The sequence below is a fragment of the Pyxicephalus adspersus genome, chromosome 9, assembly GCF_032062135.1.
Source record: "Pyxicephalus adspersus chromosome 9, UCB_Pads_2.0, whole genome shotgun sequence".
NCBI lineage: Eukaryota > Metazoa > Chordata > Amphibia > Anura > Pyxicephalidae > Pyxicephalus > Pyxicephalus adspersus.
The window spans coordinates 51928208-51955668 of NC_092866.1; the positions used below are offsets into that span (position 1 = coordinate 51928208).

The 27461-nt window shown below is 38.1% G+C and overlaps 1 protein-coding gene across 1 annotated transcript; it reads left to right on the top strand.

The window, feature by feature from the left end:
• Positions 1-1714: 1714 nt before the first annotated feature.
• On the top strand, positions 1715-26315 carry NUP160 (nucleoporin 160). The gene is made up of 36 exons (XM_072421902.1): positions 1715-1874; positions 3110-3218; positions 4755-4965; positions 5403-5625; positions 6187-6265; positions 6494-6608; positions 6704-6862; positions 7695-7772; positions 7862-7965; positions 8727-8811; positions 8902-8970; positions 9807-9890; positions 10111-10281; positions 11291-11390; positions 11532-11697; positions 12229-12356; positions 13185-13345; positions 13423-13556; positions 13733-13806; positions 14302-14458; positions 14831-14900; positions 16008-16106; positions 16498-16617; positions 16898-16993; positions 17074-17168; positions 17916-18012; positions 18102-18207; positions 18713-18873; positions 19139-19199; positions 19491-19601; positions 20587-20710; positions 20809-20910; positions 21598-21739; positions 22282-22407; positions 23700-23804; positions 26091-26315. The coding sequence occupies exons 1-36, from the start codon at positions 1778-1780 to the stop codon at positions 26178-26180; spliced, it is 4209 nt and encodes a 1402-aa protein (XP_072278003.1). The 5' UTR covers positions 1715-1777; the 3' UTR covers positions 26181-26315.
• The last annotated feature ends 1146 nt before the right edge of the window (positions 26316-27461 follow it).

Here is a 27461-nt window from a genome sequence, read left to right on the forward strand (position 1 = left end):
GACAAGCTCACGTATTGGATCTCACCAGTAGGCACAAAGGAAGGGAAAATCATATGTGCCACATTCACATTACCCCATGTTTAATCCCTGCTGCAATATTCCATTCATTCCACCTTAATTAGATAATCATTTTTAATACAATATTATTGTTTTATTTACCTAAAATGAAATTAAAAAGTGGAAAAAGTAACAGATTAAATACAATGTTAAAAACTTTATTTATTCTTAAATATTAGGCTGTAACGCATACAACCAATCAGCTTTAGGTTGTCATTTTACTAATGTGCTAAAATGCTAATATAATCCACAAACACAAGTTCAGTTTTTGTCACTGGAAAAAATCTTTCAGGATCGTTTTCTACGGCTAAATAGTGACAAGTAAAGGAACAAGCAATGTACACATGGTGCTATTCTGTTCTTTGGAGGAGGGAGGATGAGCAAGCAGCACCCCTCTGTGCTCTTCTCTATTGACTTTTACAGTGTTTGTTCACCGTTGGTCATTCATTAATCCTTCAGGCCACAAAAACATCGGGTGGCTGCTGTATACATGCCCGAGACCAGCCAGACTGTTCATATAGGGTGAGAAACATCTGATGGAGTGTTCATAGCCAAGATCTCCTATCAAATAAGAGAAAATGATGTACATTGTAGAAATAACATTTCAGTAGTTAGAACAATGATAGCCTTCTGAGGGACTTAGCAAATGGTTCAGTTCCTTGCCAAAAATGACCTGTGTTCTGATTCCTAACAAGCAAAAGGAATCTCAAAACCATACACCTGAATCATCAAAATTTGATTTAAAAAGATCAATAATTTAATAAAAGAACATTAACATATTTGTACTGAGCACTGTTAAACTGGTTTGTATTTAAATTTCCTGATAAATGACACATGTGGCCTGATTTATTAAAGGTCTCTAAGGCTGGAGAGGATACACTTTAATTAGTGAGGCTGGGTTATCCAGCAAACATGGAATAGATCTGATCTAGGATTCGAGCAAATTACTTTAGAGAAGTCAATTCTAGGTTTGCCATCAAGGGTGATCAGTGGGTATAAAATCCCCTCCCCACCACCTGTGATCAGTGGGATGTAGATTCCCAACCCCCCTGTATTGGTAGTGAATGGGTGGGTACAAATCTGTCTCCAACCCAGTATTGGAGAGACATGTGGTACAATGCCCCACTATAACCCCCCCCCCCTTTTGGTGATCAGTGGGTAGTTACCCCGCCATTGGTGATCAGTGGGGTATAAGCCTCAAACATTGGAAATCACTGAGGTATAAACTCCCCAGCCATTGGTGATAAGAGGGGTAACAATCCACATCTCCCCAGCACTGGTGGTCAGAACAGGTAGGGAGGGGGTATATAACCATTATACAGTACAGTATAATTGCCTCCTTCAGAGCACTGTAATTAGCAGGGTTTGATCCCCTCCACTCCAGCACCGGAGAGGTCAGTGGGGTATACATGTCTCATCAGCCCTGACTGACCAAGCATCCAGCAGCCACCAATGGAGAACAGGAAGCGCCCACAGACCAGAATACCCCGCGCGTTTGTTTTGAAGTAGAGAGACAGCCCAGGCCTCCTATGATTGGTGGAAGCTCTGAGGGGATATGTTTACGTCACACAAATCTACTGGCATTTACAGTAGTAAAGATGGCGGATTCGGAATCCTTCATTACGTACTGAACGTCCGAGTCATTTTGAAGCCCAGGCTCTGGCGGCAATGTGACAAGCTCCGCCTTATCTGGAGCGGCGCGGCTGCCGTACTGGGGATCATGGCGACTTCTGTGGTGCTGGAGAGGAGCTATACCGAATTGAGCGGAACTGAGCGGGTGTTAAAGAGGAACTTTCGGGACGTCAGTCTGCGGCCAGGTACTAAGCTGGGGGGAGGGGAGGCTGTATATCCGGTGCCCATAGACCGTGCTGTTTGCCCGTTATACAGCAAGGCCACATTGACCCTGTACCGTGCTCCTGTCAGAGGAACTGCTGACTTTGTATTAGCAGGTTCTGCACATTAACACATTGCCACCATACTGCTGTCCCCAATTTATAGCCCATTACCTGCCCTGCACACCCCGCATTATATAACCCCCCCTGCCCACCCCTCATTATATCACCCCCCTGCCCTGCTGACCCCTTATTATATAACACCCCCCCTGCCCTGCTCACCCCCCATTATTTAACCCCCCCTGCTCTGCTCATCCCCAAATATTTAGACCCCTTCACTGCTGATCCCCAAATATATAGAGCCCTCCTGCACTCCTGACCCCCCAATATATAGACCCCTGCATTGCTGGTCCTTCAATATATAGCTCCCCTCCTGTATTGCTTACCCCAAGTATATAAAGCCCCCCTGCACTGCTGTATCCCCAAAATATAGCCCTCCTTCCACTGCTGATCTCCAATATATAGCCCCACTGCACTGCTGGTCCTTAAATATATAGCCCCCCTCCCCTTGTACTGCTGATCCCCTCAATATATAGATCACTTGCACTGCTGATCCCCCTGTTAATATATACCCCCAAGAATTTAGCCCCTATTGCACTGCTGGTCCCCAATATATAGACCCCCTGCACTTCCAATCCTCCATGTTCAGGCACCCTGTACCACTGTTCTCTAAACTAGAGGCATCCTGCACAGCTTGCCCACAATATCTGGATGCCCTGCACAGCTGATATTCCTTGTATAGGCATCCTATGCCATTGTCATCTAATGTACAGACTGCCTAGGCTCCTATATATGTACCGCTGATCCCCAGTGTACGGGCATCTTGCATTGCTTACCCTCCGTACCCCTGTCGCAATTGTATTGATGGTTACACTTCTGTCTCCCTGCGTTACTTTCCCCCGTTGTATAGACTCTCTGTACGGCTGCTTCTCTCCCTCCTGTAAATAAACTCCTTGTACTGCTGTACCCCTAAAGTACTGCTATCCTCGTCCCTATTTTATAGACAACACCCCCTACCCCCCAGTATGGACACCCTGCACTGCTACCTTTATCTCTATTCTATAGACATCCTGCACTGCAGATCTCCCTCCATGGTATATACAATATATTTAAATGTTTTACCAATGTCATTAATAACTGAACTGCACCTCTCATTGTAGATGTCACACCAGTGGTTGGGGGCTCGAAATACAGCGAATGTGCTGGCGGTTATTATTACAAAGACAGCAGCAATTTGCTATCTGCCACCAGAAATCGCTTCTTACACTGGTGAGTGAAACTGCTGTTGGCATTTATTTATTTCACCTATTCCCTTTGATTTATGAAAGTGAAACTGCATGGGGAAAAAATGCAATTAGACAGGTTGTTTGTTGAAGAAAAGACAGGCAATGTCCCTTCTGAAATAAAACATTCTCTGTCCTTTTTTACAATATTTAATGTACAGCGCTGTATAATGTGTTGGCGCTATATAAATACTGTTTATTAATAATAAAAATAATAGTTTTCTTAAATGTACACACGTCAGATGATTGTCCTCCGATTATTATTTCAGGGCTTCTACCGGAAGAGAATCTGACGTGTATACAGCAGGTGTCCGATGACATTCATGGATCTGTTCTGGCAGATCCGCGAATGACCACAATACGAGTGAAGGGGAGAGGGCGCAGCGGGATGTCACTCGCTTGTTCTCCCCCCTCTCCATATTGCAGAACAGCGTTTTATGTTCAAAGCTTGTTCATGCATCGTGCAGTCTTTTGTTGTTGGAAATGATCGTGAAAGTTCCTTGCCAACAACAAAAATCTAACATGTACATAGCCTAGGTGTATGATGGCGGGTATCCCAGCGTACAGCCACCGGAAATAAATGAACTCCAGTACGCATACATGGGTGCAACGTCATTCTATCAATCATGATGGCTGAAGATCCTGAACCCAGAAGATGACCAAGTGAAAATGGCATTGGCAGCGAGAACAGGTACGTTTATTTAAAAAAAAATGTTTGTTTTTTTAGTTTAATAACTTAAAAGCAGAATTAAAGTTAACGTAGTGGAGGCTGTTCACTTAGAAGAAGGAGGAGTTATCACTTAGTTTATTAAGGTAGAACTGTGTTTACTTGGAATACCCAGTCATGTGCAGGGAAAAGGATATTTTTGCTTACACTTGACTGGATAACTGAAATCAACATACTTTCACCTCATTTATCAGTGAACATTTATTTTGCAGAATTAAAATGTACGTATTAGAGTCTTAGGCATTGGCTTGTGCAACAAATTGCCCCTGTTTCTGTTCTTCTCCTGTCAAATTGCTACATACCTGGTTGCCATACTAATCTTAAAGTGCAATACATCACTTTAATAGGTATGTCAATTATTAGTTCTGATCCTACAAACCGCATGCATGTCCTGAGACTTTCCTAATATAGTACAGCCGTTCAATCAACATGACTTCATTAATTCATGGATAAGCCTTATGTGGAAAATAACTGCTGTTTGTACATTTTTCCTTTAATGTGTGGCAAACTTTTAAAGCACAATCCACTATCAAATTGTAGTTCATTTCAGCATTGCCAACATCTAATACCATGCCACCTTTTCTTTGCCTGTCAATACCTTTTCATGACAGCCTAGCCCTAAATTTTAATTTTCTCTAACGTTAAACGTCACATCTAACGACTATTTTTTTTTTTTTTAGGCCCTTGTTTGTTCAAAAAGTTTGTTTGTTCTTAATATTGTGTGCTGGATACTAGATTTGAAAGTCTGTATGTTCTGCTTCAATATGTCTTCATAATTATTATGTATGTTTTTAGGACCTCACATGGGGACACTCTGGAACTGGTGGAAGACTCTTTGGATACCAACCTTTTGAATAATGCTGTCAGACTCAAGATCCCCAACTGTTCTATTTTACCTGGGGGAGTCCATGTGTGTGAGACACAAAGCAATGTGATCATCCTGATTGTCACAAATCAGACCGTTCACAGGCTGGTACTGCCCCATCCTTCACGCATGTACCGAAGTGTAAGTAATATCTGGTAGCCTAGAGAACATTTACTAGGAGACAAAAAGTTTTCTTTAATGTGTTGGACAGCCAAAAAAATGAAAATTACTTATCGCACAGGGGCCCACTGTGTCTAGCAAGTGACTCTTGGGAGATAAAGGTCATCATATTAGAAACTGAGCAGTAGCTACAGATTCAAGAATGTTGCCTTGCAATGTGAAAGGAATCAAAGCTGTTTCATGGTACAGGACAAAGCAAAAATTCGATTATCTTTTCCATAAGTGTAGTGAGTAGGATGTTGTGAGGAAAAATGTATATAGTGCCTGGTCACACACTTGGGGTATAGAGCCTCTTTGCGAATGTGGATTTTATTGTCCAGGATTATCACAGTGGTTGTCTACGATTTGCTATTGCAGATGGTCGGGTTCATATTTGGCACCATGATTGTGTTTTGCAGGAGATCATTTCAGACAACCAGTTGCAGTCTATATTTACAGATATTGGCAGGATAAACTACAAAGACCCAACAAACACCTATGTGATACCTGCACAACCTGGTCGTGCTCAGAGCTCCAATGCATCCACAGCATGGCTGAGCAGTGAAGGAGAAGCTCTGTTTGCCCTCCCATCAAGTTCCGGTGGCATCCTCGTTGTCAAGATGCCTCATTTTGATACTGATGGTACTATGCTTTTTGTGTTTTCTACATATAATAATACCTTTTATGTCCTTCCTTGTGCAGAATTCTATGTAAAGTCCCATAAATATTCTGCACTTCCACTAATAGGATGACAGTGATGCCTATGCATGCACTACACGGAGTAGCAGCATTGTCAACATGCTGTGTACGCTCATGAATAGAAATGCCATAGAAATGTGATCCTGCCAGACATGGTGCGACACATTCAGCATCAGTATAAGCCTAGGATATTGTTTATACCTGGCTAACAGCATTTCCTCTGTTTCCATTGCACATTTTGTAAGCACACCACTAAACTTTGACATGCATAATCATGGGAAGTACTTTCGAAGTGCTGTGGCATTGTTTATGGTGTTCAAGGCAAGTGAGTTTGAAATGTTTGGAAAGCTTGAAAAAAGATGGCAATTATTATTTTATATAAACTTTTATTAAGGTTTTTATACTAAGGATGTATATTTATATATGTTGTGTGTATGTGTATACAATTTTCTCAAGTTTTATTGCTCTTTATTAATTATTTATAGGCTATTGTTCTATCCGTAGGTGTAGTGACTACTACTGTGGAGCTCAAGCAAACTTCTGTTATCAAGTTATTAACTGGATGGATGCCAACAGCAATACGGTTAGTATAAACATTGTGGCAAAGGGGGGGACAGTGGTCCTACTTTGGAACATTAACATTCTTGTGTTGTACCTTATTTTAAATCTTGAAAGAAGAAGGGAACCGGGAAAGTTTTAAGCAGACAGACCATTTTAATTTAAGGTCTGCTTTATTAAGTTGACTAAGTAAGGTATGTGCAGATATTGCATTCATTATGGATGACATTTTTTTTATCTTCTCTCTTTTCAGAGGAGATCATGGTCCTGCACATCTCCCTGTAAGCTTAGCTGTCCACTGCCTGGAAAATGATGCTTTAATATTTGCACTGTGCCAGGATCACAAACTCCGCATGTGGTCTTATAAGGTAAGTGTCCGCTTCAGACAAGAGTAGTTATATTTCTACTAATCCTCCGCATACCCTGTTTTATTGATACGTAATGAAAACCCTTCCCATTCCAGGATCAGATGTGCCTAATGGTATCTGATATGCTGGAGTTGGTGCCCTTTAGTAAGGATATGCGACAGACTCCAGGCATCGGCCACAAACTGAGACTTGCACACTCAACATCTATAGGACTTTATCTTGGAGTGTACCTGCACACACCTAGGCAAGGACAGGTACGTGTATTGTTCTATACATCAATAGAAATCACTGAAGGAATAGATTCCTAATTTTTTTTTTTTTTTAATCTTTGCTAGTACTCCAGCAAATATCTTTTTTGTTTACTCGGTGGATAAAATTGTAATCCTATTATTATTGCAGTGCTGACCAGCTTCCAAAGGGAATATCCTATAATGTGTGTTTTATGTTTTATATTCATTTGTGTGATTTTTTTTTTTATTTTTTTTTTTTTATATGCTTGGGTAGTTTAAAATAATGTGATTGGTTTAATATTAATAGTACATAATGTTAGCTTTGTATATGTGTCTGAAAATTATCTTGATTTCGGTCAGAAAGCTTAGAAATATTAATATTTGTGATTTGCTCTGATGGGAGTGTTAGCCATTCTCTGCATGGTGTCCAAAAAGAATATCATTTTTGGCCAGATTCGTGGTTATATCTATGTGAAACCAAAATGGGAACCACCGTAAACAATCTATAACTAACTTCTAAGAAAGGGTTTTCCGCACTACAACGCTTTGCAGCCTGCAAAAGAACACATTCCTAACTATTTAGGATAAAAACAGGCTTAAGTTACATACATTGCAAATATATGTGGACGCCACACTTCCCCTTCAAGGGCAGGTGCCTTCAAATATTACATTGAAGAACATTAGAGCAGGTATACCTCAAAGCTGTCTGAAGAATCTCATATTTAAGTCAAATGAATCACAATCTAGGATCAGGGATTCTGGTGTTTCCTAATAGAAGTAATAAAAATCACTGGCTGCTAATAAAAATAGTGCAGAACACAAGGTTACTAACCTATATGTATTGTGTTTCTTGCAGTTTTGTGTTTTTCAACTAATTACTGCTGAAAGCAATCGCTACAGTTTGGATCATATCTCCACTATTTTCTCAAACCAGGTATGGAAATGTGACTTAAATAAATTCATTTTTGTCTTTATAATCAGAATGCAAAGTAATATGTACTTACAGTGCCTATTTTTTTTAAGGAAAGTTTGGTTGATTTTACGTTTACTTTGGCAACCACTGATATCTGGGCTTTATGGCTGGATGAGGAAAACCAGACCATCGTGAAACACATTAATTTTGAACAGTGAGTATAATTTCCTTTATTTTGCTATGAAAAGTCCATGTAGTTTAAAATGTAGAGGGGGCAAGACCCCAAAAGTCATCATTAGGTGTTACAATTGACCTCAACCAATCAAGTCACTGAAAAACAAAGATAGTTTCGATGTTGGGGGGGGTTGGAAGTACCTAAATAGCATGACAAGTGGTTCTAATTCAAGTCTGTGGAGATTATTATTATTAATAATAATAAACAGGATTTATTTAATGCCAACACATGCAGAGCTTAAAAGCACTTGATGTAGTGCTTGTCATGTTTTTTGAAAAAAAAATAAACATTTAAAATAGGGTGGCCCTATTCAAGCTTCTTATCAAATGCAATCTTTTGGTACTGTATATGGGTAAAATATGGCATTGCAACTAATCAGCAGTTATCTTTCATGCTCTAAATTCACAGAATGTGAGCAGGTTTAGTTTGGGTTGCAGTGGGTTGTTGCATTTTTATTATAATTACTCTGTACACTGCCAATCCTGGAATAATATAGAAAGATATCAATAATATGTACAGTGCTGTGTAATATGTTGGTGCTATGTAAATCCTGTTTAATAATAATGTCAGTAATAGTGTCCCCTGTCTTTGTAGGTTGGTCTGCCTCTTGATTATATATTTAGCTTCCATTGCATGACTATATAGTAATGTATTTCATGTTACAGTAATAAAGAACCTGTGCTAATTTTGTTTTGTTTTTTTTTGTTTTTTGTTTTTTTGTGTGTGTAAATTTGTTTTAGCAACCAAGCTGCCCAGTGGAATCATGTTTTCATCAATCCTTTGCCAGAAGAAGAGCTAAATATTGGAGATGAACAGGACCCGAGGGTGAGTGTTCTCTTTGTGCAGATTTGGTTAGTGTAAGAATCCAGCAATTTATTTCAATACGTTTTAATTATATTTGTTTTATTCTGACAGGAAACTTTCCTGGAATGTCTGTTTGCTCCTGGACGGTTTACAGTTGCTGCTTTACTTAAAACACTACAGGTAAATGCCACATCTGGGAAACAAAAAAAAAAATGTTATAGTTTCTGTAATAAGGACCTAATTTGTAGCAGAATGCTAAAATATGGAAAAGTGGGAATGTGTAATTTGTTGTACAGGGAGAATCTTCTTTGTTACTGCTTTCTCTGTATCTAAAAAAGGAGCTTGATGGGTTGAATCAGGCATGGGTTTCTTATGTGTCTTTTATAGTCTAATGGGGGGATCTCCCTACTGTAATTTTCATCACTGTTCTTGGAGTTTTTTTCCCCATGTTCCAGAACTTCCTCAATTATGTTTGCAAACAAAATTACAAAATGAGTGAAGGAAAAATGTCAGATTAAGAAACTCGGGAGCAAAGATCTCACAAAGTTTAGGAGCAATATAATAAACTTGGTGGTTTAAACCCCCCTCCCCCCAGCATTTACTACAAACGCACATTTCTGGGCAGGTATTACAGAAAAAAGCTTGATACCTTCCTGTAAAGTCCCCGGGCTTTACTGTATTTTTTTTTTCTTAGAAGGTGAATTGTTTTTTTAAATGTTTATAAATTGCAGTTCAGTAACTTTAATGAAAGAGATAACCTTTGCTGACCCCCAGATCATTTGTCCAATAGATAACTGATATTAAACATCAATAGAAATCAGGATAATACTGTCAAGTGTTTTGAAAAATACAGTATATCTCTAAAAAACTTCAAACACAAAAAGGTATAATCTGTCTATTTAATCATCATACTCATTTGTCCTGTATTTTAGTATTTGTTTTTACTACTTACTACCTCACTTTCTTTACTTTATGTATGAAAGAAGGGTAATTATATCAATGTTTTGTATTTAAAGATTTATAACAGGGGAAATGGGAAGGTACCTGACTATTCATGGGAAGAGATGAAGAAAGAGGTCACTTTAACTGTGGAAAATGAGGTGAGATGTTTCATAGTAAAATTGATAGTTATGTTTTATTCTATTTTTGTTTTGATGGTTTACAGACAGATAGGTTTGCCATCTGCAATACAACGCTGTGGTCAAAGTTCATCTCCCAATTGTTTTAAGAGAATTAAACCAGAAATAGGTCTAAAATAACTTATAGATAAAATGTAATGTCATAAAATGTAACTTTGTCTTGGTCTGACTTCTTGTATAGCTGCACAGTCATCTTACAGAGTATGAGATGTCCCAGGAGGAGTTCCGCCAGTTACAAGTGGAGTATTGGTCAAAGTTCTATTCATGCTGCTTGCAGTATCAGGAGGAACTGTCTCGCCCCCTTGCTTTGATGGTACACTCTTATACTGGCATGGTCTGCCTACTGAGAAAGGTGAGTCTAACCAGAATACCACAATCATAAAATTGTCTTTAGAGTTACTACATAACGGACTGCTGCTGTATTGGAAGCCATAGAAAAGTTCTGTTGCAAATTTAGCTCATTTTTAAAAGGAAAGTGAGCTTAGGGATTTTCAAGGCAGTATTGTTATCATATATGAATATACTTCCACATTATTCAAATCTAAAATTCTAGCACAATACCCATAACTTTTAGGAAAAGTCTTTAATATACTCATTAAAAACACGTTTTTACCCAAAAAAGCCACTTCTTCAGGAGGAATTATAAAAATATATATTATATACAATGTAATATATGTTACAAGTACAGTATATTCATTTAATACAATAGTCATTCATAATAATAAATAATATTAATAATGTAATATTTGTAATATATGTATTTTTGTAAAAATACTTCTTAATTGTAGAAATAATTCCTCCTGAAGAAGTGGACCAGATCCACGAAACACGTTGAGGTTGTTTCATACATGTGTGCTCTTCATGGACTTTTTTGTACAAACTTGTTTTTAATGAGTATATTAAAAGAATTTTTTTAAAAGTTATGGGTATTGTGCTACAATTTTGTCTTTGAATAATGTGGACGTATATTCATATATGATAATACTGCCTTAAAAGTCCAAAGCTCACTTTCCTTTTAAAAATGTATTATTTTTGGGATGTGGCAGTCAGATTATTTGAATTACCTGTGGCATGTCCTATGTTTTTGCTTTTTACACTGCAAATTTAGGTCAGTTTGAGGGTCACCATGTTTCGGACATGTACCGTTGATGTAATAGAAGTAGATATTGGTGATTTTAGTTAAAATTATTTCCTATTTCATTATACAAGTTAGAAAAACTAAAGCATGGGCTTTCACAAAAAGAAACCAGCCTAGGGGCTTTACATCAAATAAATAGTGTTGTCTCAATAAGACATTTAGTGGTGCTAATTAATGGTAATTTAAAGCTAGTTTTAATCTTTTGCTGTTCCTCGTCCTCCAGGCATTTGTGTCATTTTTGGCTCCTTGCTCATTGGTGGATCATTTGTACCTTTTACCAACCGAACATTTGCTTACAGAAGATGAAAGTGTTATCTCAGATGGTAAAAATCTATATTTATTATTGGGGACCTGTTGTTAGCCTGCATCCCATTCCGTAATGCTAATATTCTGTCTTTTTTAATTATTTGAATTGCTGACCTAGAACATATCATTATTATGGTATTTTTTTTTCTCTCCCACAGATGTGGATGTTGCCAGTGACACAATTTTCTTGATGCATTGTTTGCGTATGATTGGGGATTATATTTCCTTTGATTTGGCATACTTGATTGAATCTGCGTGTTGCCATCAGCAGCCCCCAGAGAGAGTTGCTGAGAGAATCTTAGAAGAAATGATCGCCAACGATGTGTAAGATATTTGTTTTTTTTTTTTCCCTTAAATTATTGTGTGGTCAAATACCATGTAGGTAAAGAGGGTGACAAGGCAGATTAAAACAAAACAAAGAAAGGCCTGAAACTTAGTAACCATTGGGGAAGAATTTCCTGGCACAGTCTTGGAAACATAAAAAAGCCAAATTTTGATTAATCGAAAATAGAACTACAGGAAATGCACACTTAGGATATAGCAGGTGAGATTTCATTTTTAGGTTGCTTTGGCCTTGGGTCTAGAACATTTTTACTGTTGGGCAGATGGGCTCAGGACTTGGCCAAGTGCATAAAGTTTCACTGGCGAAGAGGGGCATGGAAGTTTTAATAAGAATGCTGGGTTGTTTGCAGTTCCAGAACTAAAGTTTGACACCTTATTTCCTGTTCTCAAAAGTGATTTTATAATATCACAATTACTAAGCTTTTTTCACGGTGACCAGGTAGGCAGTATACAGTATTTTTATTGCTTTTCAGTCATAAGAGTCACAGAACTTAACTTTGTTTCCTTTTGTAGGGAAAATGTCATGGAGGACATTCACAATAAACTGCAAGACATCAGAAATCCCCTCCAGGCCATTAGTAATCTGCTTCGAGAGATGGACTATGAGACTTCTGCGGACATAGACCAGAACATGGACCTTGGTATTTGTTCAGCAGATATATATATATATATATATTTTTTTTTTTTTTTTTTGGATCGCAATTTAAATTTTGTCATAATTGTGATAGCTGGAGTGAAACGGTTGAATTTCACTGCTTTAGCCACAGATGTTTCAGGCTTTGAATTGTGTGAATTGTGTCTTTGAGGAAACCTGTTTACTTTTCTGCAAATAGGAGGTTCAGAGAATAGAATAGAATATTTGTTCGGTGCTTGGTCATCCTTGGCCCCTAGTTCTTACATCTTGAGCGCAACATGAAGGATTCTAATTGCCCTAATATGCACTTGCCTTTGGAAGATTTCTAGTTTCTTCCTGACCACATCACTGTCCTTGATGTTGCAAAACACCACGTGCAAGAAGGAGAGCTGAAATTCATGCTTCTCCAGCTTTATTTACAGCAGTGATCCTCAACCCAAGGGCCCCAGACCGGTGACGGTCCATGGCTGGTATGTTGGGGGCCGCAAATGACAGGAGGTGGAGCTGCTGAGAATACCAGAGTAGAGTAAGCTGTATACTGGGCCACGAAAAAATGTTATGTTACCGGGCCTTGCTGTCAGAAAAATTGGGGACCACTGATTTACAGCACAGTGATAAATACCATACATTTCTTCCAGGCTGAACTTCTTAAGGCTAAATACTAAACATTTTTTGCATTAGTGTAAGACGTACCAAACTGGGCTTTGGAGGGGATAAGCTAAAGGTTGCAGGTGATAGAATGACATGACTGCGTAATATGTTAGCCTTCACTTTTTAGGGATTTGGGCTTTGCCTTTTAGAATTGTTTTAAAATCTGCTTCTTTTAATGTCTCAGGTCAACCTTTAAACATGCGGATGAACCTCTCTAGCCTGTATGGCAGCAGTATAGCGGCCAGCATAGTATGCCAGGCTGTCTGCAAAATATCCCTCACGCGCTTCCTGATTTGCCGGGACTTGCTTATCCTTCAGCACCTTTTGTTAAGAATGGGTGATGTGGTAAGTTTGCACAGCCACATGTAAGAACATAAATCACAATAAAATGAAACGCATCAAATGTTGTTTGTCTTGAACAGATGTTTGCAGGACCAGGTCACCTGTTGCAGACCCAGCAAGAGCTGATACCTCGAACCTCCCACATGCTCCTGTCCTATTATGTCATTCGATGGGGGAGTCAGTGTCTGGCCTCTGTTGTTCCAGTCGACACTCTGTAAGTTTTTTTTTTTTTTTTTTCCCTATTGAGTTTTCTGTGAAAGACAACTTCATGCTATATTAGGGCCTGTAAACATAAACTGGTATTTTTTCCAGCTAAACAGTTGTACTAATCTTATTTAAGAAGTAATTTGTAATTATCCACTTTTTTTTTTTTTTTTTTTTGCTTTTTAGGGAATCCAACCTTCAACACTTATCAGTTTTGGAGCTGTCTGATTCGCCAGCATTCACTACAGGAAGCAAATATAGTAAGTGTTAAACTATACCTATTACTAGCACACTAACTTTGCTCAGCATTAGGTGGCCTTTAGCTTGTACCAGTTACTAAAGATTTTTTTAGGTGTTGTCCCCAGCTTCTTTTATCTGTTGCACCACCTGGCACTTTTCAGTATTTTCAATAACCACCCGGCTTAAAAAAAAATTGTGGGTTGATTGCTATATATTTACAACAATAAATGCTTTAATTAAACAACCTACATGCACAATGCTCAATGTATATTGTCAAGAATATTTTTGCAATAAAAAACTGCTTGTTCAAGGGTTTTTTATTTTTATGTAAAACTCTTCTTTAAAATGCTAAATATACTGTATAGGACGAACGTTTCATATGATCACATCAGTGTATGCTATGTTACAGGTGTGGTGGGGATGCAGGTTTAAAATAATTATTGTGTAATCCTCTGAATACATCCAGATTTAATCATTTTGTTGAGTTTGATCAGTTATTTGCTTGTTTTGTTTAGTTTCAGGGCCACAGTCGATCGTGGAGTTGTTTTTCCAGGATGTGATTAGAAAACGATTGTCTCAGATCTTTGCCCGCTCCAGTGCAACCCAGACGCACACTCCTTTGAACTGGCCACAGCTAATCACGGATATTATCACTTATCTTCTACAGCATCTGTATCCTTCCCTTGACAACTTATGTCTGTGTGCAAAATCCCCAGCAGAAGAAAATATTTATTTTATTCTGCAGCATTCAATTAACTTCCATATTCACCAGAAATACATACACTACATGAATCCCAGTGACAGACGAGTGGAAAGAACCATAGTGGCAGACACATACTATCTGACATACCCAAAGTGTCAAATTTCAGTAACTTTAAAAGATATTAAACTTTAAACACTCCACCCTTCAGAAAAGTATTAATCACCTTTTTCACAGGTTCTGATTTAACGTTTCAGGATCGCTTTAAACTTGAATGTGAAGGTGTAAATTGTAGATGAGCATTTCAATATTTTATTCTAGTTGACCTTTAACTTAAATACTAGATGGCCAGGCAATCCTGGTTTCCTCTTCCCTGAGTGTTTGATGAGGAGCTGCCAGTATACTCAGCTACAGGTGAGTTTGCTAATCACAGTAATATAATCATTTGGATTGTTGTGGAGGTCTAAATGATATCCCCAAACAGTTGGCCAGTTTTGTTCACATTTAGATGTTTAGTTTTGCCTCCTTTTGATCTTGGTCTTTCCTCTACTGCTGTCTTTCTTTTAAGAACAGCTGTAAATTAAATATACTTTAACCATATATTTTTTTTTTATTTTTTTTTATTGCTTTGCACATTATTACTGCTTCATCTGTACTAAATCGCCTATTCAACTATTCATGCACCGTATAAAATACTCTTAATATTGTAGGAGCTTCTTGTCCCCTCCAATGGCATGAAAGGAATGCTTGGTAGTTCAAATGCAAGCATTCCACCAACTGGGTGGCAAGGCATGTAAAAGGCTTTATCAAGGCCTAGGAGCAGAGAAAATTCTTATAGTTATAAGGTTGGAAAGTTTTTGAAACTACTAGGATTTCCACAGGATCAGGATGTCCCTTCAAACTGGAAAGAATTGCCAAAGGGCCTATAGCAACTCCAAAGCCGTTACAGGAATTTATAGCAAAGAGTGTTCATTGTCTGCATGTGAAAACAATATCAGAAGTGTAGCTTTTAACAAAATTTTAGCTGCCCTCTGCCAGAAAGGTGCCAATGGGAAGAAGATTTACTGTCTAGCATAGCATTGACCCAAAGCACAAATCAAAACACAAACAAAGCAAAGATGACCACTCAGTGGCTAAAGAGAAAAATGAAGGGTCTATTCAAAGCCTAGTCAGAGGCCAAAATTTTATTGTGAATAACTTGAAGATTGCTGTCCACCAACAGTCATTTATTTAATTTGACTGAGCTTGAACTAGATTTCTCTACCAATTTTGCACAGAATCCCAGCAGATTTCATGCTATTTAATTTAAACAATGATAGTTCTCTGATTTTGATTTTTTTTTTATATTCTGAACTGTTATATCCTTCACTCGAAGCTTCACTTATAAGCTGCCTTGAGCAAATACAGCTGCAAAATTTTGGTATTTGTTTCTGGCTACAAACAAATTGTCAATATTTTGCAATGGCTGATTTTTTTTTTTTTTCAACATCTATTGTATATGCAATTAATTTTACCTTTTAGGAGTATGTACGACTTCTACAGCCTTGGTGTCAAGTGAACGTTGGTTCTTGTCATTTTATGATGGGACAGTGCTATCTTGTCATGGGTGAAGGACATAAGGTAAGTTATTTTAGTAGAATACTTTTTTTAAGCTTAAAATCTATTTATAACATTATTATTATACCATACCAATCCATCAAATCTTCTGTTGACTATTTAAAAAAAAAGTTTTCCTAAATCTGGGTGAAAAAAGGGGGTCATTTAGTATAAATTTAGGGTTTCTGACAATCACAATTTTTTTTTTATAATTAATATGATAATTATTTTTGGAAGAATTTCCAAAAGATTTTGGAAGAATTTCCAGAAGCAACCTAAATCTGTCATCAGATTGTTCCTGTCTGATGACATGTTCCTATCTTGTATTGCATACCTTCTTCGTGATAGTTCTTGAATTCATGAGATTGTAATAAATCAGAATTGTCTTGGTTTCCTTTTTGTGGCTTTGGTATAGGCTCTAGAATGCTTCTGTCAGGCAGCTTCTGAAGTGGAGCGAGAGGATTTCCTGGAGAAATTGATCCACGTGGAAGAAGGTGATACACCATCCTCTGCACGTCTGCAGTATTATAACAGAGTAAGTGTAATACCATTCAGGAGATCTCATACCATATATAGCTTTGTATTAGGGTTGGATTATTTTAGGCTCCGCTATTGGTCAACTCCTTATGGGATGGCTATAAGGTTTTCCCAAAGATGACCATACTAGATGACCAAACCTGGAGTTCTACCACTGGAATTCCCCTTTTTGATTCAATAGACTTAACATTTTAAACATGTATGAACTGTATTTTATGAACCATCATCGAGCAAAAAGGGCTTGCATGCCTTCTCAAAATTTTGTATTGTTACTGCAGGTCTTGCGCCTTCTAGAGGACATGGGATTACCAGAGCTGGTTATTCAGCTGGCCACTCTTGCTATTACAGAGGCTGCTGACGATTTGACCAGTCAGGTACATACGCCATGTTTATAATCCTGACATTTGGTCGCACTGTTTCTTTTAAAACTAAATTCATTTTCTTGTCCAATTAGGCAGCTTTGAGGACTCGTATTTTCAAACACTACTTGGATTTGGGGAACAACCACCAAGCCTATGAGTCCATGACACAGATTCCCGATCATAGCAGGTAATGTAACATTTTTTTTTTTTTTACCTCAAAAAAAAAAAAATATATATATTTTTTTGCCCAGTATTGGTTAACCTGCCATTTCAGTGCACCCTGTTTCTTTGATAAATTCAGCCTGCAGCATTCTGTGACACTGGAGTCTTGCTTCTCCAGAAGATAACCAAACCTATATTTAAAAAAAAAAAAAAACATGTTTCCATCAATGTCCAAATTTGTGGATGATCTCACATCCATCCAATAGTCTTTATTGTATATTTTAGAACTAAATTTTGTCTTGCGCTTGCCAAATATTTGATTTGTGCTACACATACATACATACATACACGTGTGTGTGTTATTTTGGGCATGATTGGTCCAAATCTTCTTTTAGTTTTGTGTTCTTGAAAGTAAATTGTTGGCTTCTTGGGTACTGAATTGATGAGAATTTCCACTTTACTCAAACTTTCATATACAATACCCATATGAATTCCCATTATGTTAAATGAACAACTTGTGCCATTGTTGTGCCCTGATAAAATTCAAATTCAAGTGCAGGGGAAACACACAGTTCAACCCTCAGGGAAAAACACAATTGAAGCCTCAGGAAGATGTGTTGGAGAATTAAATTCAAAATGCTTCTTATTCACAACTAAAATGCTAGTCCTCGCTGAAATTAAATAGACAATATTGCATAGTGAGATGTTTGCATACTTATATAAAAATGACCAGATAAATGTTATTTCAGTAGAGACTCTTTTTAATTAAAAGGCAACAGGATTGTTTGCGACAGCTGGTTGTAGTTCTGTGTGAACGTTCTCAGCTCCAGGACCTCGTGGAGTTTCCTTATGTGAACCTTCATAACGAGGTAAGCCATACCCTTTCTGAAACAGTCTAGTATTTTAACGTAGCTATTTAGAATAGTGCTATTTAGATCTCATTCCTTTGTCTCTACAGGTTGTCAGTATCATTGAATCTCGAGCTCGTGCTGTCGATCTGATGACCCATAATTACTATGAGCTCTTATATGCTTTCCATATTTACCGACACAACTACCGGAAAGGTATTGAGTTTTTCTTGTGCTTTGTCTTCCTGTTTTAGTACATTATATGGGTCTGTTGATACCCAATCATCACAGTACTACTTTCTTCAAGAATATGTGGACACCATGCAAATCATTGTTCAGCTATTTTAAGGGAAAGGTGCTTAGGGATGAAATAAAGCACAGTATGTAGAGGTCAGGGCTTGTCAAGCTTGTTCCCAGAAGACTGAAGGGCTGTTATTGCCACAAAGAAAGGGTTGGACTCATGACACTTCATATTATGCAAATAGTTTTAAAATGAGTGGTTTATGGGTGCAGTGTTCCTAGTTCCTCTTAGCTGGGCGCACCACCCCGCACTTTTCAGTACCCACCCAGTTGGTTTGGGTGGTTACTAAAGAGTTGGGTCAAAATCTGGGATACCACCCGCATGTTTCTGGGAAGAATGTCCCAACCGTTAGTATAATCCTCTAGCATCTTGGCACAATTCAGACTCTGTAATTTTACCATATCACTGTATCTTTTCTAGCTGGAACAGTTATGTTCGAATATGGCATGCGGCTTGGCAGGGAGGTCCGAACATTGAGAGGTCTTCAGAAGCAAGTGAACTCGTACTTGGCATGCCTGGGTTGTTTACGGCTAATTCGCCCTGAGTATGCCTGGATAGTGCAGCCGGCCTCCGGAGCTGTGGTACTTAGTATTTTATTTTTAAAATATGAACATGTCCGTGTTAAGTCTTAAATCTACATTAACAGTTCTGCACACTGCTGCTTTGCTAGTGTTTTTCTAGTGTACCTGGATGATTAGATCTGTTGTCTGTACAGAAAGCTACCTTTTGGGTGCGTTCACATCTGGGGAGCATATTTATATCTGTTTGCATGAAATTACTTGCTTTAGTAAGATTAGGATTTATGTATTGTATGTGTTGACGTACAATGTTCATGTTTACTTGCAGTATGAACGTCCAGGATCCTCTCCAAAAAGGACCCATGATGGAGAATGTTCTCCAGCACCAAGTAAGTTGTCTTTCTTAGACCAGCATGAGTCTCTTCTTTCTCATTTTCTCTTCATTCTCTCCATTTTCTCTTGAGCGTGTTCTCCCCCTTCTCTCTCTTTTTCTCTTGCAGTCTCACATTGAGTTGCCGATTAAGTAATAGCTTAAACTGTTCAGCTATAAGTTTTTGTGTACACTATGTACAAGATGTACACTTTTTTCTGTCCCTTTTAAGATTTAAAATTTTCGATCTTTACTGTGTCTACATAGGTCATGCCACATTTTTTACAACAATGTATTGTTTGTTTAACAGGAAGCAGTCAAATTGAAATTTTGGAGCTAAAAGACTTGAAGAAGGAGTATATCCTTGCTCAGACACGGTTGACATTGGCTCAGCATGACAGCAATGCAGCTGCAATAGCTGGTAAGATAATCTGACCATTGTGTTTGATGGCTGAGATTTGTTGTAAATAAAAAATAAAAACCTTCTTACCAAAGTACAGTACATTAGTTCACAGCTTGTAAACAAGTTGTTTTTTGTTTTAGGTTAAAAAAAATATACACATAAAAGTCATGAAATCTTTGTTCGATCTATCCAATGTACCTAATCTTTTCTTAAGCTAAGGTGCAATGTGACTGCTTAAAAATGAAAATGGTGAAGAAACTTGTGGGGCACTGGAATAGCAAATGTTAGGTCAAGTGTTAAGTTGGATTGTAGGAATGATTCTTCTCAGGCAACACTTCAAGGAGTGATGGCTGAATGTCCGTTTGATTCTTAAGTAGGGACTGGGTTTGCAAGAAGAAAAACAAAAAAAGCATTCAATTTTATTCAGCTAACGCAATTTTAGAGATACAAATTGATTAACAAAGTGTGTACTTGACTGTAAACACTGAAGGGACCCTGAGGGGTAAATAGACAAATGATGCCTTTAGATGCTGGTTAGGCTACCATGAATCTAAAGCAAGTGTTTGACCGATTAAAATGTGTTGGATTTTTTGACTTGAGTATTGTTGAACCCAGACTTTTTTTGTAAGCCGGTTGGAAAGAAATTGTAGGTAGGTGGTAGTCCCTGTATTGTGACCATTTAAAATGGGGCTGGGGAGAACACTAACCTAAGATTCTGATTAAATTGAATATGTACTTAATACTAGCTGCTCTCGGGGTTTTCCTTTTTTGCAAACCCAATTCCTACTCAAGAGATTAAATCAAGTTTTTGCAATTAGAATCTTTTTTATACCCTGATCCAAGGAACACAGAGGTGGTATTGGGTGGGGGTAACAGGAGATATCACAGAGTGGGCAAGCAGTGTCATAGAGACTGCAAAGTAAAAAGTAGGTTTATCACAAGAGCATTTTACAAATCACCGGCTAGTTACTGTGTTTTAATGTTTTGTCTATTTTCATGATAGGGAGCTCATCAGCTGAAGAGATGGTGTCCTTGTTAGTTCAGGCTGGCCTCTTTGATACTGCAGTTTCCCTCTGTCAAACCTTTAACCTTTCCTTAGTTCCTGTGTTTGAGGGCTTGGCCTATAAGTAAGTAATTCCAACTGTGTTCACCAAAAATATTAATATTTCTTTTTTTTAATTTAAATGTATATTGTGTATGAAATTCCTTTCTCCCTATTGAACAGATGTATTAAATTACAAAATGGCGGAGAAGCTGCACAGGTTGAGGCTTGGCAATGGCTTTCTGCCAATCATTTGTCTTCTGTAGTCACCACCAAGGAAACAAGGTATGACCGAATGCAATATTAGCTTTGTTGAAGCAGTTTAAGCTGGGTGGGAAAAAGTTATGGGGGGGGGGGGGCCCGTAATTGTGAACCAACCCCGTATTGTGAACCAACCCATCATTAACCACCCAAAAACAGCTAGATGGTTACTGAAAAATGGTGCACCCAGGAAAAAGGGGCTGGAGAGAACACTGTGAAGCCTTCAACTATTTTATAGGCCTTATTTAGGGTGGGGGACCTTTTATTGGATTAGCAATATTTACACCTTAGGAATTGTAGATGGCAAACAGCTGACTTATTCTTTAATGTTATTTCTTTTGATGCATCATTTATAACGATTTAGCCAGTTAGATTGAACATGCTAATCTCCCACCTCAAATGACACTCAGAGTATCAAAGCTCTGCCCTTTAGGGGTGGAGGGGGGGGGGGGGGGGTCAGTAAGTGTGGCTGTAGATAACCGCACAATTGTGTGTACACATTGTATGATTTGGGGAAAAAAAAGTTTTAGGAGCAAAATGAAAGCCAACATCCACCACCAAAACGATTATGCTGACATACCGTATTTTTCGGACCATAAGACGCACTTTTTTTCCTCCTAAAGTGGGGGGAAAATCAGGGTGCGTCTTATGGTCCGAAAAATACGGTATATTGACAAGGCATTTGTGTGCTCTGTTTTTTTGTTACCGTAGTGCTACAGATGAAGCCTGGAGGTTATTGACTTCCTATCTCGAACAACATAAATCACAGAACAGTTTGTATCATCGCTGCGTCATTAACAAGCTTCTATCTCATGGAGTCCCTCTCCCCAGCTGGCTCAGCAACAGCTATAAGGTTTGTTATTTTCTACTGATGCGGGGTGAGGGTTAAATACCTCTGAATATATAAAATAGAATGTTTTAAGGATATTATAACTGAAGTATGTACTAAAAACATTTTTGATCAACCATTTGATTCCTGCCAAGCTTTTTATTGCCTTACACTGAATATTTGTCTTAAGCACTAATTTTACTGTACTTACTAGAACAGGAAGTAAGTGGGAATCTTGCACTGGGGACCCCAATTTGAGAAAGAATTTCCTCTTATTAGTTTTTTTCTCACTCCCTGATGTGTATCTGGGAGGGAAGATCCAGCACAACCCAATCAGCAAAAAAAAAATGAAAAGAAATCAAATACATATACAAAACAAAAGCAAAGAATAACCAGGGTTTTTTTTTAACTACTCCTACTCAAAAAAATAAACAAAACTTGACATTACATACCTTGTTGTCTTTAATCTATTTTACAAATCAGAACTACTAATTTTATCTGATATTAGTTAAAAGAAAGCATGCAGTACATTAATTTAATGCACAAAATCTCACTTTTTTCTGAAGATGGTGGATTCAGCAGAACTGCTCCGAATGTATTTGAAACACGATCTTCTAGATGAGGCTGCAGACCTGGTATTGCATTATGTAGATGCCGTTTTGGGGAAAGGTCATCAGTATTTTGGAATAGAGGTAAGTTTGAACATGGACAGTGAAACATAATTTACTTGTATTATTAAAGTTCAAAAAAAGTTTTTAAAATAGACACTGCACCTTTTTAATGTACAGTGCCGCATATTATGTTGGTGCTAAATAAATCCTGTTTAATAATAAGAATTGCAACAGATAGACTTGCATTGTTCTCCATATAAATTTTCAGTACGGGAGGGACTATACTGGGTGGTAAAAAAAAAAAAAAACTGTACAGGAGAACATGCAATAAATTTAGTCCTTGCATTTTTTTTTTTTTTTTTTTTTTTGCGCTGCAAGTATCTTGAATCTACTATAATTGTCCAACACCCATCCACCCGGTATGCTACATTTTTCTATCGCCTTTGTGTCATGCATCAACACTCCAGTTCCTCTTTGTATCCCTAGTTTATCAAAGAGTGTAACACAGTATAATCTGTACAGCAAACCTAAATCCTGGTACAGCAGAGCTCTCTCATAGGGGTGGCAAATGGTAACTGATCGGAACTATTCTGTCACACCCACTCCCCTTTCAGCATGATAATAGCTGTTGCCCTACATGTAGAAGGCAAAAGCAAGCCCTCCGTGAAAGACGGCAACCTGTCGGTTTTGCTTGCAGCAGATCATGAGCGGAAAAAATGTAGAGTAACAAAAACAAAGTACAGATCTTCAGGTCATCTGCAAGCTAAGTTTACAGGCTGCCAGCATTCATTTAGATCTATTTCTTTAGATCCTTGTATACAAAGCCCAGCACAATTTATCATTATTTTGAGTGGTCACGGAGCTGCAGTACCTTCTTCCTACAATGGGGCTTTGACAATACTAACAGCGGGGTTTACAGGGTAGAAAGGACCCTTAACAGCCTTTGGCCACAGAGCAAATGACAACAGGAGAGATTGGGTCCTGCTATCATGCTCACATGAATTACACTGGCTCCTGAATGGTTCATGACAGCCAGACAGCTAGTGTTTTCTCTTAGTCCTCCTGAAAAGTCCCACAAATACTTGTCAATCCTGCGAGAGAAGTGCACTATAGTGGGCTGAAAAATATTGCAGAGGACATGGTAATCGGCATTATCACTTTTGGGTTTACCTGTCATTTAGCACCTGGTCACACCTTGTCCAGTGCACTGGTATCTGGATTGGCAGTACTGCCTCTGTTGCTGAAATCCTTCCTCAGAGAGTTGGAGGAGGTTTTCACTTGCAGAAAAGAGTATTTTATGAACAAAAAATGTGTAAGAATATAAAAAACTTCCAGATAAACCTAATGATAAATGAGCTGTACTTTTTTCCCAGATGCCACTTTCTGCTGTTTCTTCATTGGTGTGGTTGCCATATTCTTCTATTGACCATCTTCTGCAAGCATTGGAAGAGAACAATAACAGCCAGCACAACAGAGATGTAAGTGCTTCATTTGTCTTTTTTACAAGGTGTATTAAAGATTCCTGCTGAACACTGCACTGCACTGAATACATTTTGGGATAGACTTGCAGATTCATATTTCTATTTTCCAGTCCTTTTGGTCAAAAGAAGCAAATACCCTAACGTAGTACCATATCACAGATAAAACCCCTATAGACATAGCTGATCCAGAGGAAGGCATACAAAAAGCCCTGGTTTAATTTGCTTCAACAGGGGAAAAAAAAATCCTTCCTAATTAGGGGGAGTTCCCTGCATTTTGAATTTTTACACATAAAACGCTTTAAAATCATATTGAAGCAATACAAATAGCAAAACTATAATATATATTTTTATATAAGAATATCATTTAAATTTTAACCTGGACCTCAAACAGATCCTGAGAGAAAAAATGGTTTGAATATGCTATACAGAAAAATGAAATTGTAACATGGTTTTACAGAAGGAGCTACCGTGTTTCCCTGATAATAAGGCATCCCCATCAAATAGGCCATCCCCGATTTTTGCTAAAATAATTAAAATAAGGCACTCTCCCGCGAATAAGACATCCTCCGATACCTGATACTGTGTGTGTCTCCTCGATGGCTGCAGTGTGTGTCTCCTCCTGGCTGCAGTGCAGAGCCAAACTGAAAGTAACAAGCCCGCACACACGCCCCCGCGACTCCGCACCAGGAAGGACAAGCAAGCTCCTGATCCCTGCCTTAACAGAGTCTGTTACCCGGTCGTACCGTAGAAGCAAAAAAAAAAAAAAAGGTAAGTCAGTGAACAGAAGGGTACAATCAATGGCACAGAGTGATCAGAAGGGGACAATCGATGGCACATGAGTGATCAGAAGGGGAATATGAATGGCACATGAGTGATCAGAAGGGGACAATCAATGGCACATGGGTGATTTTCAATTATAAATGTGTACTGTAGTCGTCTTCATGGAAAAATAAGACATCCCCCTGAAAATAAGACCTAGGGCATATTTTGGCATTTCAAAAAATATAGGACAGTGCCTTATCATAGGGGAAACAGGGTATTTGCAAACAAGCAAATAGTAAAATAAAACAACTAAAGCATACTTAATTACTTCCAGGGTTCCTATAGAGTACACTTTATCACTTCTAGAAATAAACTAGCCCTCAGATACAATCAACTGGTAAAGCAGAGTTAAAGTAAGAACAAAAAATAGTCACTTACCTTCTGCAGATCCCTCTTGAGCTGTCTTCCATATCGTGTGAGTTGTACTGGTTTCTTAACTTCACGCTAAACGCCACCATCTTTTTCCTCCTGGCTACGACAGTGACTGAAAAAGGTTAATAACCTCCCTGGCGGTATAAATAAGTATTTTTAAATGTAAAAGTGGTACATTTTAAAAATACTTATTTTAAATTTCCCATCTGGTCCCGCCCCGTCGGCATCTGTGTCCCCTAGCCTCGCGCCCCCAACGTTAGCACGCTGGGGAAGCAGATGCCGAAGGGGCATTTCCAGGGGAAGATGATGCCGGGCACCGTTTACCAGGTAAACTTTTTATACTCCCAATTCCACACTCGGGCTTACCGCTTTTGGTACTGAAATATAACCACAAGCCATAATCGGGATTACCGCCAGGTAAGTTAATGAAAAGGAGAGAAAAAAAACATGTTTTCTTTATATAGAAGGGTGATAGTTCCACTTTTAAAAAGCAATTTACCAAAAGTTAGCTGCATTTTAAAGCTCCACCTTTTTGTTGTCAAGTTTGTGCAGCTTAATTTAATGTGTGTGTGTTTTTTTCGGGGCTTTTATGGTCACAGATGTCTGTGCTTAGAATTATATAAAACATTAAACCACACGTGCTTATCCTTGGAAAAAGAAGGAAAAATTGCACTAATTTATTGACCTAGCAGAGCTTCTGTTCTTAGAAAAGACATTTTTTGTCTGATTCTCTTTATGACTCCTCTTTAGACTTGTAGCAATCTATTAGTTTTGTTCATTTTACTGAATCTGTAAGATACAAATTCCAGGCAGATCTAAAATGCACAAATAAATGCAACACTGTATTAAGTAATACACAAGACTAAAGAGTAGAATGAGCTTATCAGTTGATGCTGCTCTTTTCACTGTTCAGTTGCAGGGTGTGGGTATGAAATGTTCTCTACACTGCCAAACTTTGCTGTTTTGTGTATCTGTAAATGTGAGATCAGGATGAACAGCAATGCAAATTCCTAAAAACTCTTTTTGCCGTTTGTGTCTCTTTAATTGGAAGAACCACTCACTCTCTCAATCTTTTGATTTTCTCACTAGTTACTTGACAAGCTTAAAGCCAAACTGGATGACTATTTCCGCCAGCTGGAGGCCTCCACTGCAAACCTGCAGACCATTCGGAGGAGCTAGCCATCATCACTGCCTTTGCATCCTATTATGGAAAAGGAGATTTCACACCATGTTTGTAGTTATGTCGGAAACTTTAAAAATATTGGCACAATCCATTATTTTTGTAAAATAATAAATATTTTCTATTAAGTTTTAGTTGTATTTGTAAGTGACTTGTATTTTTGTGGTTGTACAGTAGTGCTTCTATGTAAAAGACTGAAAAAAAAAATACAGTTCTAGGGAATTGGTACGGATAGGAAATATAAAGGCTGCCAAATCGCTGAACTGATATACAGATCAGGAATTATGACTATTTCCTATATACTTGTTTTGGGTCAGCGGCTCATTTTTGAAGCCATTGGATTACCAAGCCATGGAAATTGGTTTAGATAGCTTGCAATTGTCATAGAAGAAGACTTGGTAAATCATTCTCCATCATCTTGTAACAAAACATATTAGTTCTCTTCTTGCACCTAATGTAGAATAGGTTGGCTGTTATCTATAACATATCAAACCTAAACTAATTTCAGGTTTACTTAAAATCAGGACAATTCTGCTGGGAAGGTTAATAGATTTTATTGAACAGGAGCATCAGTGGTCTAATGTCTCTTAAGCCTTTCCACCCTTCCCAATGCTCTGGGAATCTTCATGCATTTATTTGTAAAGTTAACATTATATATTTGCAGAATGTGTGAATACATTTTCACACTTTAAATTGTGTAAACACCTTAGTACACTAAACTAAAAACAATTTGATATTTAAGCTCATTCATGAAGCTGCAATGGCACTCAAAAAAATAGGAAAATTGTCCAGTTCTGCTTAAGCATGCTCAAAAAGTACTGACATTTACATTTGACATTTAGTAAATTGAGACTAAAAGTAGGTGTAACAAGGAATCAGCAATTCAGATGCAGATCAGCAATGGCAGCCACAGTGTGTTTTGTAAAGTGTTAAAAGTTTTACAAAGGTCTCTTGAAAGAAAACCTGCTAGCTGCTTTATTTGTCACAAACCCGGCACAAATTCAGATAAGGAGTTATTGCTTGCCTTGTACTTGCTGCATTCTTGTTCCTGTTCAGTGACTCAGTTTTTAGTCCCATTCCCCTTTCACACTTTGACTTCAAGACAACAAACATTAAAAGCTGCAGCAGGTATTCTCAGTTACCCCACTTCATTTCTTGTCTGGTGAACGGGAACATCCAGCCCACTCGTCCACATTGGAGTTTTCTGGCTGCCTTCTTTCAGCTGTTTACTTCCTGTCCTGTCAGTCATTTAGTCTACATTTCATCTATGGTTGTTTTTT